General features: G+C 31.6%; 2 protein-coding genes across 7 annotated transcripts; both read left to right on the forward strand.

Moving 5' to 3' along the window:
- The first annotated feature begins 1 nt into the window (after position 1).
- LOC123902836 (protein DOWNY MILDEW RESISTANCE 6-like) lies at positions 2 to 2,193 on the forward strand. Its single transcript, XM_045952640.1, has 4 exons — positions 2 to 403; positions 492 to 742; positions 955 to 1,273; positions 1,794 to 2,193. Exons 1-4 carry the CDS (start codon positions 197 to 199, stop codon positions 2,043 to 2,045), a joined length of 1,029 nt encoding a protein of 342 aa, XP_045808596.1. The 5' UTR covers positions 2 to 196; the 3' UTR covers positions 2,046 to 2,193.
- Positions 2,194 to 4,419: 2,226 nt separating this feature from the next.
- On the forward strand, positions 4,420 to 16,106 carry LOC123922385 (flavanone 3-dioxygenase 2-like). 6 transcript variants are annotated; one of them, XM_045975114.1, is made up of 10 exons: positions 4,420 to 4,708; positions 4,915 to 4,989; positions 5,530 to 5,594; positions 6,050 to 6,118; positions 6,213 to 6,268; positions 8,130 to 8,208; positions 13,612 to 13,748; positions 14,497 to 14,747; positions 15,086 to 15,404; positions 15,736 to 16,106. In XM_045975114.1, exons 5-10 carry the CDS (start codon positions 6,218 to 6,220, stop codon positions 15,982 to 15,984), a joined length of 1,086 nt encoding a protein of 361 aa, XP_045831070.1. In that variant the 5' UTR covers positions 4,420 to 4,708; positions 4,915 to 4,989; positions 5,530 to 5,594; positions 6,050 to 6,118; positions 6,213 to 6,217; the 3' UTR covers positions 15,985 to 16,106. The 6 variants fall into 6 exon arrangements, with proteins under 6 accessions (XP_045831070.1, XP_045831065.1, XP_045831077.1 ...); XM_045975109.1 differs by lacking the exon at positions 5,530 to 5,594; XM_045975121.1 differs by lacking the exons at positions 4,420 to 4,708; positions 4,915 to 4,989; positions 5,530 to 5,594; positions 6,050 to 6,118 and adding exons at positions 9,725 to 9,809; positions 12,116 to 12,786 and having other exon boundaries at positions 6,211 to 6,268.
- The last annotated feature ends 532 nt before the right edge of the window (positions 16,107 to 16,638 follow it).

Genomic DNA, 16,638 nt, shown 5'->3' on the forward strand with positions numbered 1-16,638 from the left:
TGATTAAAGATATGAAACATATATATAAAACAAACTGTGACTAGGCTGAAGCTTATAAAATAGAATGAAAAGATATTAACACTATCATGGTCCCAATTGTTAAAAGATATAAATATCTTAATCAAAAGATATACTAATGTACCACATTCATTACTCTTCTCCATCGAGATACACCCTTTAATCTCATTGTGTAACAATGGAGAAACTTATTACAAGTTGTTGGTCAAATTTCCAATCTGTCCCTGAGGACTACATATTCCCACCAGAATCAAGACCAGGGAATATCAGAATCCCATTCAACAGTAGCATCCCAGTGATTGATCTAAGTGAAGCACAGAAGGATGATAGAACCAATATAATTCACAAAATTATCAAAGCTGCTCAAGAGTTTGGATTCTTTCAGGTTCATAGTTCACACCAATTTTTTTTTAGTTAATACTAATTTTGTCCTGATTTTTTTTTTTAATCACAACTTTGTCTTTTTTAATCAGGTTATAAATCATGGAGTCTCAGTGAATCAAATGAAAGAAACAATGAATGTTTTCAAGGAGGTATTTCAGATGCCTGATGAGTATAAGCAAAACTTGTTTTCTAATGACCCTTCCAAGCCATGTAAGATGTTTACTAGCAGTATCAACTATGACACTGAAAAGGTTCATCTATGGCGAGACAATCTTCGCCACCATTGTTATCCCTTGGAGAAGTGGCAACACTTATGGCCTGAAAATCCAACTACATACAGGTAAACAATAAAGCACAAAATTTGACACAAACGCCTGATACTTTGACACTGCTAATATAAAAAACATAGGACACCGACCCCTTGGACGGTTTACAAATTGATATATTTTTATATAATTTCATATTATCATGTTTTCACTAATTGAAATTTACGATTTCTTCTTCTTTTGTCACATGTAATAGTTCATTCTAATAGACATTTTTTTTTTGCAGAGAGTGTGTTGGAGATTTCTCAACTGAAGTTAAGAAATTGGGTTCAAGGATCATGAATTTGATTGGTGAAGGACTTGGTCTGAAGTATGGATATTTTGATAATGATCTTACTGGATCAATTCTTTTGTCAGTTAATCATTATCCACCATGTTCTGAACCAAGTTTGACACTGGGAATTACCAAACACTCAGATCCTAATCTCATCACCATTTTACTACAAGATGATGTTTCTGGCCTTCAAGTATTCAAGGATGGAGAGTGGATTGCTGTTGAGGCTATTCCTCATGCTTTTGTCATTAATGTAGGCTATCAATTGCAGGTACGTTATCAATCACTCTCTCTAACACACTCTTTAGTCGGTTGAAATTCAAATGGTTCTCATTAAATCATGTAAGTTCGACATAAACTTAGTGAGACATATTTGAATTTCAACCAATTAGCGACGCTAAACTATATTTATTGATATATGTTAAGAGTCCCATATCGGTTGCGGAATGACCTGAATATATGTTTATATCTTACAAGTCGGTTTTATTGAGTTGAGTTAGGCCCAACTCCCAATTCTAAGATGGTATCAAAGTTTCCTCCACGATCTGTTGGCCCACCTATTATCGGGTTCTGATTGAGCCACCCACAATTTATATCAGTGCATCAAATCCAATAGTGCTAGGCGTGATCATTTAGTTTGGGATGTGCTATTTGAGTTTATCAGTAAAAATCGAATGAACCGATCTAATCCAAACCACAATTTTGATCGAATTGAATATTTTTCACAAGAGATCCAAAATTTTTGCATATATGTGTTTTGACAAATTTTGTTGACTTGTGGTTGGTTACAGATAATCAGCAATGGTAAGCTAAAAAGTGCAGAGCACAGGGCTGTGACAAATTCAGATCATGCTCGAACAACTGCTGCTTTTTTTGTAGCTCCTTCAGATGATTGTAAAGTAGAGCCAGCACAAGCTATCACTGATGAACAAAATCCACCAATATTTAAGTCTTTCAAATACAAGGAATTCAACTCTCACTACTTTAACAAATATGCTGACACAGATGTGGTGCTAAAATCATATGAGGCACCAAAGAATTAACTGTATTTTGAAAGGAAAAAACAGTTGTATTGATGGTGTAATGTTGGGACACTTCAAATCTTTCTAATTATAATTAAGGATTTTTCTTCCATGAAGAAAAATATCGTTGATAAAATAAATGAAGTTTCCCTCTTTTGTCTTTTTGGTACACCAATTCTACAAACTTGTAATAATGGTATTACAGCATTTACAACGGTGGTGCTTTATCTATTTAGCACTAAGCTAAGTAGGAGAATGGATTCTCTGTTTGAAAAATAAATTGAGGAAATAATGTTTGTATATAAATAATTGGATTAAAAATATGTGTTAATATTTTAATTATAAATAAATAAAGAAAAGTTGATCAATGGTTAAGAATGATGTATAAATTAAGGGAAATTGAGGAAAAAAAATTGAAGATCCTTTTTTGCTAAATAGATACCTATCGTGAACAAATTTGAGGGCTTATAAAAATGGTGGTTATGAAAGTAACTAAACTAGGCTTTGGCTAATGTGCATAAGTTTGATAGGTCTTTCATTGTGCAAGACCTTTTTAATCTCTTAGATTAAAAAACTCCACAATAAAATTTAATACACCCTCTATAGCATAATTTATTCTCTTTCCTCTCTCCCCACTACACTCTCTTTCCTCTCTTTCCTCAACCGTAACTCTATTCTCATGTTCCTTGTATGTTATCTTCTACCTTCACCTCTACATCAAAATCTTCATCTTCTAAATAAAATATAACATCCTTAAATTCTAGGATCAAAGCCACAAATAAAACACAACACCCTTAAATATTGATAATATAATTAATAATAATGTACAATCCAAATGGTCATTTTCTTCTCCATTTCAATGTCTATCACCATTGAAGCTTTCTCCATCTTCAACAATTTTTGGTGTTTTAAGAGATTTTTTTATCTATCAAACACACAAAGCCAGAAAATTGTGTTGCAATTCTTTTCAAGAACCCTACAAATATTAAAATTGATTACTCCCTACTCGATTTTTTAAAATAAAAGTTGGGTTAGGGTTTTTGTGCTTCGGATCTAAACGGAAAAAAAAAATCAAATTATAGATCCAATAGTAAAGCCATATCTGGGAAAAATGTTTTGATGTATCTGTCGCACGTGATATAATAATTAATAAAACAATTTTTTCTTGCTCTCATGTTCCAATGTTTTTTGTAAGCTTTGTTTGTTCCATTTAATCTGGATTCATGTTGTTCGGGGAAAGTAATGCTATTTGTCGTGATTTTTCGTGATTTGTTACCCAGCGATGAGGAAGAAAGGGGATCTAGTGGAAAATTAAAGTTGATGAAGGAGACAAGGAGTGATTAGGTGCAGAAGGTGTACTGTATTATTATGAGGAAGCAATAATCCAATGAATAAAAATGCTTATGCACCGTGAAAGATACGAGTAGCTCTTGCACGGTAGAATCCGCCACTAAACTAAGCGTGTGTTTGGTTCTGCGGCGGAGAGAATTGATTTTGGCAGAATTGATTTTGTAAAATTGATTCTGGCCAAAATTGATTTTAAGCTGAAGTGGTTTATGTTTGGATATATTCATGAAAAAGTGAGTTGAACAAAAAATTTGAGTGTAAAAATCAATTCTAGAATCAGAAGCTACGATTTCTAGCTTCAAGTAGAATCAATTCTGGAGGCAGAATCAATTTTACTTTTGAGAAACCAAACAAGTCAGAATCAATTCTACACGTTCAGAATCAATTCTGGATGCTCCAGAATTGAAACCAAACATACACTAAATAAATAGAACGAGAAATGTGCCAATTTTTTTTTAAGAGACCATTTTTACTAATTAAGCCAACTATATATTATGTTACATCGTTAGTTGGTATTAAAATATCGTTGATAAAGGTACGAAGTTCTCACAAAAAGAATATGGTACTTTTGTTTTTTTCGTTTACTATGATTTTTTCCCACACAAGAGAGAAAATTCGAATAAAACTAAAAAAGTGTGTGGATATCATTAGTTTAAATAAAATGAAATAAAAAAAGGTCTTGTTAACATGTGCATATAAGACACATGATAAGATATCTTAATATAGAAATTTAACATTTAATGATACAAGACATTTAATATTTAAAAAGTTAAAATGCACAAATTTTAAAGCATAATTTTTATTTTTATTCCCTTAACATGTGCCATATATGCACATGTTAACATTCTCCAATAAAAAATAATAAAAAGGGGTGATTACGGATCAAAATTGATCCTAAACCGCCCCTCTCTAATCGATAAAAAAAATCAACTAAGAAGGGTCCAAATATCATTTATATATATTCAAAAACATTTAACTTTTTTTTTTTTTTTATCGAAAAAATATTTAACTTTGATAATGGAAGAAATGTAAACAATAGAAAATGTAGAGGATCCCAACTCCACTATTTGGAGAAACTCTCACTCCAACCCAACGACGGTTTCAGAAAGACGATTCCACCGCCGCGGATCGGAAATTTCTCCGCCGGAATCACAACTCACAACTCGATCCAATCCCTGCCTCCATGAACAATCCTGGCACCTCTTATCACTACTACTCCAGATCGGTTACCCCGTCGACGCCGATTATCTATCCCCCCGTTTCCGATTATTCAACGCTTCTCCCCGATGTCGTCCGTTCAGTTACATCGTTCTCTGATTCTCCTCTCTCCGTTAACGGTAACTCCTAAATCCTTCTGTTACAGTAGTTACATTGCTAGGTTTTTCTCATTTCACTTCAACAATTCAACTCCATCTAACTCCCGAAAACGCAAGTATATTTTGTCAATTATAGAAGGTGCACGAATTTTCTGTATAATTTAACTATTTAATTATTTATTTATCTAATTTGATTTTGTGTGTGTTTTTCCGGTTGTTGATTTGAGATTTTGGTGATAACATGTGGAAGAGATTCAAAACGAGTTGCAATTGGTGATAAAGTTCCGGAAAATTTGGTCAAGGTATTGTTCTTTATTAACTGTTTCTAGTCCGCAATTGAATCATAGGAATTTGGTGTTGATGAACTTGATTGATACATGACACTGATAGTGACAGTGCGTTATGAGTTGCAGAATTACACTGTTTTTTTGTTATTTTGAACGTTTTTGAACTTGATTTCATTCTGGGTTTTATATTGTGTTTAGTTGAATATTTTGTGCATTATGCGCGTAGAATCATAGGAATTTGGTGTTGATTTTGAATGTTAATAAACTGGATTGCCTTGTGTATGTGGTACTGTATTTGATATGTAAGATTGTCAGTAACAGTAACGTTCACTTGATTTAGTGTGATCATCATTTTTTTGCATTTAGAATGATGATAAAAATGAAAGAAAAATGCAGCCATTTAGTTTGACTGATCATTGTTCGTAAACATCTATTTCTTGTAGTACAATTTATTCCTTTCGTTTTTCTTCAAAAGCTTTGTATCAGTGATGTGGTATATGTCTTTTATTTGTCAATTATTGTATTTCATGTTGAGTTAAGGTTTATTTTTTACAGACTTTTGTTCTCCGACTAATATTTGAAGACATGTGGTCTAATAATTGATCTACGAAATTCCCTAGGTATATGACTTTGTTAAAAATTCTGCTCTGTAATGAAAAAAATTAATGCCTAAGAAATGTCTTTGACATAGCATGAAGTTGTTTGTTTAGTTTCTCTCTTTTATTTTCTATTTCATATATGGTGATATGGTCTAAGGCGCACTGTTTATCCAATATATAAGCTGAGATTTGTTGAACTATGCTTTAAGAGTCAGGGTAGTGTGACCTCTTCCACATTTTGTACACTTCTTGTTAACTTAAGCTTTGTAACTCACTAGTGGCAGTGTGGTCGTATGGTATTTCATACAAGGTTATAATTATCTGTAGAGATTTATGTGTGTATAGGCTTGTATCTCTATTTTAAAAATTGCGTATGACCTTAGCATTTAAACGGATGCAACTTCTGGAATCTTATTATATTGGATAGAGTGCTAACTTGATTAAAAATGATTTGTTATGAACTCAAACTCATATAGGTTGTATAGCATCAAGTGCAGACCCAAATGTTGTTCTAGATGTTTCTGAATATTTTGTTGTCTGATAAGGTAATATAATTTTCTCATGCAATTTCTGGTTATAAGCAAAAGATGAAATGAAATTGTTTCTCATTTGACCTTTGTTTAATGAAACAATTTTTAGATTAGATGAATATAATAAGCTTAGAAGGCAGTGGAGCTGCAGTCAGATGGTTGAAGGTATGCGCATAATCTGTTAGCAAAATCGTATAATTTGCTGAGATAGCATTGACTCCCAAATTGCTTTGTGTATGTTTCCTGGAGTGTTTTCTGATATTTTGGTTTCATAAAGTGTAATAGTATATCTGATCTTTGATATGAACTAGACTGTACATGAATAGAAGTTGATCACTCTTAACACAACTTATTTGACAGAAGCTAATAAAGATTACAATTTCCCCGAATATTTGGAGTCAATTCATGAATAGAAGTTGATCACTCTTAACACAACTTATTTGACAGAAGCTAATAAAGATTACAATTTCCCCGAATATTTGGAGTCAATTCATGAATAGAAGTCAATCACTCTAAACACAACTTCCAAAATCTAGTTAGGGTTTAACCCATATTGCAGACCAAAGTCTTGTATGAATATGATGACATTGTAAATTAATCTGCAGACCAGAATCTAGTTAGTGAGTACTTGAGGGTTGTACATTTTAATTTTAGCTTAATTAAGTTTGTTCAGTATCGAGTAATTATTACTTTAAAATTGCTTTCTAGGTTTGTTCTCATTTTATTCACGTACTTAGTTCTTTACCATATAGTTTAATCAGTTTTGATTAGGAAGGTTTTTTTTATATAATTATATAAAATAAATAAAAAATACCAAAATGCTTGGACATTGCTGCGATATTGCTAGGATATTTAGCTAGTGTGAAATCGTTGTTACAATGTACTAGCGATTTAGTTAGGAAACACAAACTTTTGAACATTATTTAACTAGGTATTAATTGGGAACTAGCTAGGATATTCTTTATATTAGTTGCAAATTAGCTAGGAAATTTTTTGATAGATGATTTGCCGCCCAAACCATGCTACGCCCTATACGACATCAAATTCACAACAAATCGGTAGCTAAGTCCTTTTCACTAGAGATTAGCTAAGAATTAGCTACAAATGCGGTTAGGGATGTCAACAAAGCGGGGAATGTGAGGAGGAAGTTTCTCCGTTCCTCGTCCCGAAGTGCCTGCGGGGGAGTTTTTGCCTCCATCCCCGTCCCCACGGGGGAAATATTTGTCTTCATCCCCACAGATCTCCACGTACCCGCGGAGATCCACGGATATCGAATATTAACAAAATTTCTATATTTTTTGGTCAAAATTACGACAGTAGTATGACGTTATTTTTTCCTATTTTATTTATAAAAACAAATATTTTGCATCTTTCTTTTTTGAAAAATAAAAACACCACATAATGCATTCATAACCAAAAAACATTGCAAAAATATTTGACTACTAATAATCATACAAAACCTATTAGTCAAAATATTCCATAATGTATAGCAAAATATGCATAATCATACAAAAATTCATAACCAAAATATCTCAAAACTGTTGATAATTGGTAAATATCAAACTAAATTAGACAAATAAAGTTTTTTTTAACAAAATATTAAGCAATTATCCAAAAAATCATGTCCATCTTTCTGAGTTAAGTATATATGACCGGATTTAGGGAATACGCGGGGACGGATGCATCTTCCCCGATCCCCGCCCCGAAGTGTCCGTGGGGGAGTTTTTGTCTCCATCCCTGTCCCCACGGGGAAAAAATCTCTGTTTTCGGATCTCCGAACGGGGCAATCCCCGCGGGGATCCACTCTGACGAATGTAAATTGACATCCCTGAATGCGGTCGTAGCAAATCCCATATTTTCTTGTAGTGAGATATGGTTGAATCGAAATCTTAAAAGGGAAGAGCATGTTATACAGTTGATATGTTTCCTTTAGATAGTATCTTTTGTGTAATAGTTGTTGCTTGGCCAGATATCCATTATATTGATGTTCCCATGTTAAATGTTAATGTACTGGTTTTTGTTACAGGAGTGCATCACAAATAATTTGGTTTGTCCCAAGCGACGGTATGGATTGACCAGTTGCCAACTCTGTGGAAAGGGAACCGGTAAGTTCACTTTCTTGTAAAAGTAAAATGTAAAAGTGCATTATAGTTTCATGTTAATTAATCAAAACTTGCCACATCTTAGATTGGTCATATGGTTCAAATATAGAAACATAACATCATTAACTGGGTTACTGCTTCCAGAAGGGTATTTCAGCAGTCCAACCAGGGACGGATCCGGACCGAATATATTGGTGTGGCTAAAAAAATTATGTTCACAAACTTTATAGTTAAAAAAAAATGTTTGCAGATTAGTTGAAGAAATAGTTTTATCTCTAGAAAACACATTAAAAAATAACAAAATAACAAACAAAAAAAATCATATTTGTAGTTGTAGAGTTGAGAGGAAAGTAAAAGAATAAAATTTAATATGTTATTGAGATCGATTAAAGTTAACAGTATTATCAATAAAAGTGTATAAACCTTTAATGATAAATTTTAAATTATCCGATAAATTTAAAATTAAAACTTTAATGTTGGTGAATTTCAATAACATATCAAATTATTTTAAATTTCTGTAAAATTTTACATGAATTATCTAGATGATATGAATTTTAAATTTAACGATAAATTTTATAAATTTTATATTCGTTAAAATGTTACCGGTATAATTTAATTTCTCTAATACTGATCACTTCTTTATAAAATTTTTTTTATATATATTGATCACTTCTTTATAAAAAAAATTACCACAACTATTATTCTTGATTCTTTTTAGTTAACTAGCAACAAAGCAGCAATTTCTTTGTAAGAAAAAGAAATTAAAAGCCAAAAAGCAACCTATATAGGACTTGAACTCAGGACCCTTGAGTAAATGGGGGATACATAACCACTAAGCCAAAAGAATAACTGTGATAATATTAGTAGTTATACATATATATATACAATAATTCTGGTGTGGCTATAGCCACAGCCAGCCCCTACATGCATCCGTCCCTGAGTCCAACTCATGTTATTTTTAATTTCCTTTATTATTTTATATGCTCAAGTATAAGAAAGGATGGGAGCCATCATGTCTAAATAGGTGAAGAAATTAGTTCATTGATATGATTAAATAAGTTTTACTTAATAATGTTCGTGTGTCACTGTAATCATTTATATTATTTATTTAGTTTTTGAATTGATGTTGTGGTTATTGAATGATGAATTTTTTGGGAAGGGTTCTTGAATTGATGTTCTTAATAATGTTGATGCATGAATCAAATATAATTGTTGAAACTATGTTTCTTCAGACATGGATATATAATTTACACATTCTTTTCTTTTATGGTAAGTTTTACTTAGTTGAGAGATGCTTTCATATAAAAAACAAATGATGCTACGATATATCAATTGTTTGGCTTTAGCATCATACAAACATGTCATTCCAATATTGTTAGAAACTGACTATTGTGAAAAAATAGTGGTGAGGATCAAAATCATAGTGGCGAGCATCTGGAAACCTTATTTGTAAATATTTTATTGATCTCCTTCTCGATTTTGTCTTTGATTTTTCCTTCCTCTTGATTGCTTTTATAAGTTTGCTTCAGAATTAGCCTATTGATGGCGCAGCAGACAATCTCTAACGGAAGCCAAAAATGTAAAGAAATCCTATCTCAACTTAGGTAAGAATGCTATTCATTACTAGATTACTTTTCACATGTGAGGGTTTAGTGCCACGTATGAACGTGAATCCTTATCTTGTCTCATGTTTTGGTTTTCTCTGGTATAGCGTACTGTTTTTCATTAGGTTGCAGTTTTGGTGGGTATAGGGCCGGTCTCGAGTATTTGGAGGACCTTTTGAAAATTAAAAATCGATCTTTAATAAAAATATAATTTTTTAAGAAAGTCATTCTCTATTTAAATTGTGCATAACATAAAAAATAGTCGTCATAGTAAATAACATCTAAAAGCGATATATTTTAATCATTGACATTAAAATACATATTCAATATGATATCATTATGAACTTTACATTTCCTTCGGGGGGAAAAAACTTTTTTGTAATATTGCTTCTTTTTTTACAATCAGCCGCAAATTACTTATATTTTTTATTTTTTTATTTGAAAAGAAGTTACTTAGGGGGCCAATAAGTAGTAATAAAGTCATTACTTTTTTTACATATATAAATTTTTTAATAGACCGATATAAACAATTACAGGCCCCTAAATGTTTGAGGCCCTGCGCGATGGCTCACCTTGCATGCCCACAAGGCCGGCCATGTGGGTATGGTTTCATTCTAATATATAGTTTCATGAAATAAAACACTATATAAGCTACAGACATACCTATTAGCCTTATAGGTTCATTTGTTCATTGATTCACATAATCTCTGTAAACTTTAGTCAGTTTTAGTAGTGATATTCATTAAATGACCTTTAAGAAACATCCAAATTGTTTGATGGACCATTAGGGTATTGGTGTGTAGTTATCTTTCCAATATTATTTCTGTTTGGTTCATCATCATTTACTTGGTTTTTAAAGTTATTTTTAGGAGAATTTAGTTTATCTTTTTACTATGTTTAAAAAAAATTGGATCAGAAGGATATTGTGGGATATTGTGGTTTATGATATTGTAGTTTATCTTTTTACTATGTTTAAAAAACAATTGGATGTGTTTTTTTCTGTTTGTATGAAATTTTTTATGTGTTTGTCTTACTCGAATTGAATGTGTTTTATGTGAATACTTCTTTACAAACTAGCCTAATTAGATTTGATTAGAAAGGCTTTTTATTATTATAAAATATAATTATAAAAAAAATTCTTTAAAAGTTTGGATATGGCTGCGAATTTGCTAGGAATATGTAGCTAGAGATTTATTGCGAAATTGTTGTGATAATATCCTAGTGATTTTGTAACCCAAAAAAAAAAATCCTAGTGATTTAGTTAGGAAACACAAACTTTTGAACTTTATTTAACTAGGTATTAATTGGAAACCAGCTAGGATATTCAATATATTAGTTGCAAATTAGCTAGGAAATTTTTTGATAGATGATTTGCCGCTCAATCCGTGCTACGCCCTATATACGACAGCTAATCAACAACAAATCTGTAGCTAATGCCGTCGTAGCTAATCGCGTATTTTCTTGTAGTATTATAATTTGGGACGAATGGAGTACAAATATTTTTTATTGGTTATTGCTTATTGATAAAAGTGGAGAGAGAAAATTAAATGTAATTTGCATTTAATTTTATGAGAATAAGTAAAAATAAATAATTCTTGGAAAAGAGAATTTTTGGTTTTTCTCTTATAATTTGAGACAAAAAAATTAAGTTTTTTTTTTCCCTTATAATTTGGGACGGAGGAAGTACACTATAAAAATCATTTTAAATAAAAGTTAAAACAAACGCACTCAGCAATGATTTTTAGTGTATGAACATATCTAAAATTTCATAAATAGAGGGACTTGTAAAAATATCATTGACCTTGAATTTTCTTGGCATTGAAGCAACGTCTCTAATCTCTATTTCCAACGGTAGATTCTTGTGTACCATACGCAACTCAAGTTGTTGCTTATGCTGGTGAACTAGTTTGTTTTTTTCTATTTAGTAGAATCCCAAAATATATGAAATGTAGATTTAAGCCAACAAAACTCCAAAGGGCAAAGTCCCCAACGGCACACTAACTTTCATCCACACACAGAATCAAACAAATTGGTAAGCCAATATCGTAGTACTATTTTGGCGGATGGTGTTGGCATTGATATCGAATGCAGAAGCTCACTCACAAGTCACAAGTTTGTGGCAGTGATATGATGGACCCAATTGTAAAGATAAAGTTCCTTGCTTGAGTGGTGACCATCAAGAAATCTCTTTTTGTCATTTTGATTTGAACATTACTACTCAATACATAGTCTTTTAAAAAATAATATAAAGTTAAATTAGACAAGCTAGAAAGATACAAAATATAATTGTGGTTGTTTGGTTTTAGGGGCGTAGCTATGTGTTAGGATGGGGTTTCTTCAGGATTTGGCCCGAACTGTTCCACAGATTCCATGAAACATCAATTTCCTTTTTGTAGGATACCCACTTTGTAAATACATAAATATGACACTAAACTTATTAAAATGTATTCCCTCTTGTCTTTATTATAAGAAAAAATCCACCTTTTAAATTTATAGGATAGGATGTTAGATATATCTGGTTCATATTATAGGATAGGGGAATATCTTTTTATATATCTTGATCGGTTGAAATTGAATGCCAGCAGTAAAGAAAAGTTTGAAATATTTTGAAAGAATCGTTGGCATGTACTATATATTACTTGTTCTTTTATGCATATATTGTCACAAACTTAATATTCTCACGAGGAAAGCGTGCTCTTTTCCCTTGATATTTTATTATTATTTATTATTATTATTAAGTAAGCAGTGGTATGCTTAGCCTCTCATGTCTATAACAATCTCTCATATATAACAAACTCTACATTCTATAACGTCTCTATTAGGTATGAGGTACTCTAACATATATACTATAATATAATGCAAAAATTATTTTAATTTCATATATTCTATCAATGTTCCTACATAATTTGGACATTTTTTTTTGGAGTCTAGGAGGCACTAAGAGAAATTAATAACATGCCAACGCTCATACCACAAGGTTAAAAGACAGAAAGACACCATATCTTCACTTATGTATACGAGTCACTTCTCTTATATTTAATATTTTGCTCATTCATATATAGATGATACAAGACTAACAACTCACATTTGAGTTCTGAGCTCTATACTTGACCCAAAATCATACCCACTTCCGTTCTCTCACTAAACTGAATGAGAGCCTTGATATCACTTGTTGAAAAGTTCGGAAAAGCGCCGAAAACAACAAAAAATCAATGCTCCAAGATTACAAAAAAAAGGGATACCGCATTTTTATTCAAAACTTTAAGTCATTAGGTATATGAATCACCTCTATTATACATCCAATATTTTGCTATGATACCCAATTTTTATCTTTTGATTTTAAAGTTTCTACAATTTTCTTAATTAATAATGATGTCATTCCACTTCCTATTTGGTTAATTAAAACAAAGTAGTATAGAGGTACACGTACACCCGTGATAAACAGTACTATATTGGTTAATAAAAACAATGCATACGCAGGAACCCGTGAAAAACCATACAATGTATGTAATGCACCAAACCAACACACCATGAGAAAAAAAATAAATTACAATTTTCAGTCACTGTCTCTTTTTGTTTTACTCACGTTCTCTTGTAAAATAATAATAATAAAAAAAACAGAATCATTTTTACTTAAATAGATATAAATGCACCACATTTTTGCTCAACTTCTTAGCCTTTAAAATCCCATTGCGTGGAAGTGGAGTCATTCTATACTACTAACAAAAAACAATGGAGAAACTTATTACAAGTTGTTGGTCAAATTTTCAATCTGTTCCTGGGAACTACATATTTCCACCAGAATCAAGACCAGGGAATGTCAAAGTCCCATTCAGCAATAGCATTCCGGTGATTGATCTAAGTGAAGCACATAAGGGTGATAGGACCAATACTATTCAGAAAATTATAAAAGCTGCTGAGGAGTTTGGATTCTTTCAGGTAAATATCTCTTCCCAATTTTTACTGTCTTGTTTTTAATACATTCTTGTTGTTGGTTAAGGGCTAAATTAAGATTTTTTATGTAAGACAAGAAAAAGAGGAACAACATAAAATGTCCCCAATTAAATTTGGGGACAAAACCGACTTGTATGGTCAAGACTCTTAACACACCTTCATACACAACATTATTGGTTTTGGTTTATAGGAAGAATAGGAAATAGCTCCTCTTTTACTTTTTCTGACTAGTGTAATGCTACGTTAGGTTGTTTACAAAGCATCTAATGAGGCTCTTTTGAATTGTAAGGGTTGAGTACATAAGTACTCCTTATAATTCAATTTTTGTTTATAAAAAAAAAATGAAAACATTTTTCTTAATTACAGTTAGTAGACTAATTAAATAAAGTTAAATTTAATAAATAACAATATAATAGTAGATTAAAATAATAAATATAGCATTAATATTTTAAAGTTACAATTATTTAGAGACACAAAAAAAATACAAATAAGAAAATGAGACACTTTTTATGAGAAATAAGGAATATTAAATAATAGTGTAATTTTTGTTCAGAGGTCTAAAGATTTAAAAAGATGTCAAAAACAGAGGTTTTCAATCATTGGATGTTCCTAGATTGGTTAAACAATAATATTTTCAATGCACAAGTTAAATATTTATATATGCTATGGAGTTTGTTTTATACTTGATTACTTGAATAATGTTCAAATGGAAATTAAAGTGGGATTGAAACAGGTTATTAATCATGGAGTTTCAGTAAATGAAATGAAGGAAGCAATGAGCGTCTTTAAGGAGATTTTTCAGATGCCTGAAGAGTACAAGAAAAAGTTGTGTACTAATGATCCTTCCAAGCCATGTAAGATGTTTACTAGCAGTTTTAACTACGCAACGGAAAAGGTTCATCTTTGGAGGGACAGTCTTAGGCACCCATGTTATCCTTTGGAGCAATGGCAACACTTATGGCCTGAAAATCCAACTACTTACAGGTAAGCAAAAATGGAGAAACACTTATTTAGGCACAATTACAAATTAAATATATTTAAACATACATACAAAAATTAACTATAATTTTTTTCTTCATTTTTTAGTATACCAAACTAATTTTTTTTCTTCATTTTTGGAGGTCCGAAACTTCAATCTCCAACGGTGATGCATATGCTACTCCTTGAAGGATTGTGAATAATTTACCTAACGATTATTAAGAATTAGCTACATAAGCAAATTTGCTTATGTGGCTAACTTTTATCGCTTGTTGCCTAACATGATTTTGGGTGTGCAATCTGCACATTAGCATAATTTGTTTCTAATAGACCTTTTCTTGCAGAGAGTGTGTAGGGAATTTCTCAAATGAAGTTAAGGAATTGGGTTCAAGGATCATGAATTTAATAAGTGAAGGACTTGGTCTTAAATGTGGATATTTTGACAATGATCTTACAGGGTCGATGATTTTATCAGTTAATCATTATCCATCATGCCCTGAACCAAGTTTGACATTGGGAATGAGCAAACACTCAGATCCTAACCTCATCACTATTTTAATGCAAGATGATGTATCTGGCCTTCAAGTATTAAAGGATGGAAAATGGATTGCTGTTGAGGTTCTTCCTCATTCCTTTGTTATAAATATAGGCTACGCATTGCAGGTATTGTTTCAGCTAGAATTTGAATTTAGACTTTTCGATTCGCCCTTATACTACATGGACAATGGATCATATGCAGTCACTTTTCTCTGTGCAGTCACACAGTCATGACATTTGTGGATCAAACCAAATACAAAAAATTATTTTATTTTATTTAATAATTTCAAAAATAAAAATACTTAAATCAGGATCGTTCGATTTTGATCGGACGGACAGTCAACGATGTTTGACTGCATGACTGCACCTAAACCTGGTCCGAAAATAGGTGTTTTTTACTTTTATGTATTTTGGATTTTTTTTTTTGACTTGTGGTTGGTTAAAATATTGGTTACAGATAATCAGTAATGGTAAGCTAAAAAGTGTGGAGCATAGAGTTGTGACAAATTCAAGTCAAGGTCGCACAACTGCTGCTTTTTGCTTAGCTCCTTCAGATGATTGTACTGTAGAGCCAGCTGAAGCTATCACTGATGAACACAATCCACCAATTTTCAAGTCTTTCAAATATAAGGATTTCATCTCCCACTACTTTAACAAATATGGAGACACTGTAGTTCTAAAATCGTTTGTGGCACCAAAGAATTAACTGAGATAATATTTTGGAAAGTAAAAGTGTTGTATTGATTGTGTAATGTTGGTACACTTACAGTTTGTTTGAGTGCTATGACTTTTCATTTTGATAGTAGATTTTGTGTTGGTTTGGTGTTAGGCTGTTAGCTTATTTTTTGTTATGCTTTAGCTATGGTTTAATTTTTATTTTGTGATTTGTAATTGTAGTGTGTATCTTTAGCACACCTTGTGCTTCAGATATCTTTCATCAGTATGGTTTAGTAAATAAATAAATGCTATATGAAGCACCGACACATATACGGACATCTGACACTACACAGACACTGATACGTCTGTTAAACAATGGTGAACATATAGAAATAAAGAAGAACAATAAAGGAGAAGAGAACACCTTTTAGCTTAGGGTTTCAATCATATGAGCAAAGCTTAATGAAACAATAGTACAATAGAGTATATAAACTAGAAATTAGAAAAGACTAAACTACCCTATATAATAATATAATAATAATAATAATAATATAATTATTATCTAACATCTCCCCTCAAACTCACGATGCATTAACAGAGAGCATCGAGAGTTTGTCAATCAAGAAACGAAAACGTTTAATAGAATGTGTCTTCGTGAACAAATAAGCAATCTGCAAGGAAGAAGAAATAAACGGCAAAGTAA

The sequence above is a fragment of the Trifolium pratense genome, linkage group LG1 (genome assembly GCF_020283565.1).
Source record: "Trifolium pratense cultivar HEN17-A07 linkage group LG1, ARS_RC_1.1, whole genome shotgun sequence".
In the NCBI taxonomy this organism is placed as follows: Eukaryota; Viridiplantae; Streptophyta; class Magnoliopsida; order Fabales; family Fabaceae; genus Trifolium; species Trifolium pratense.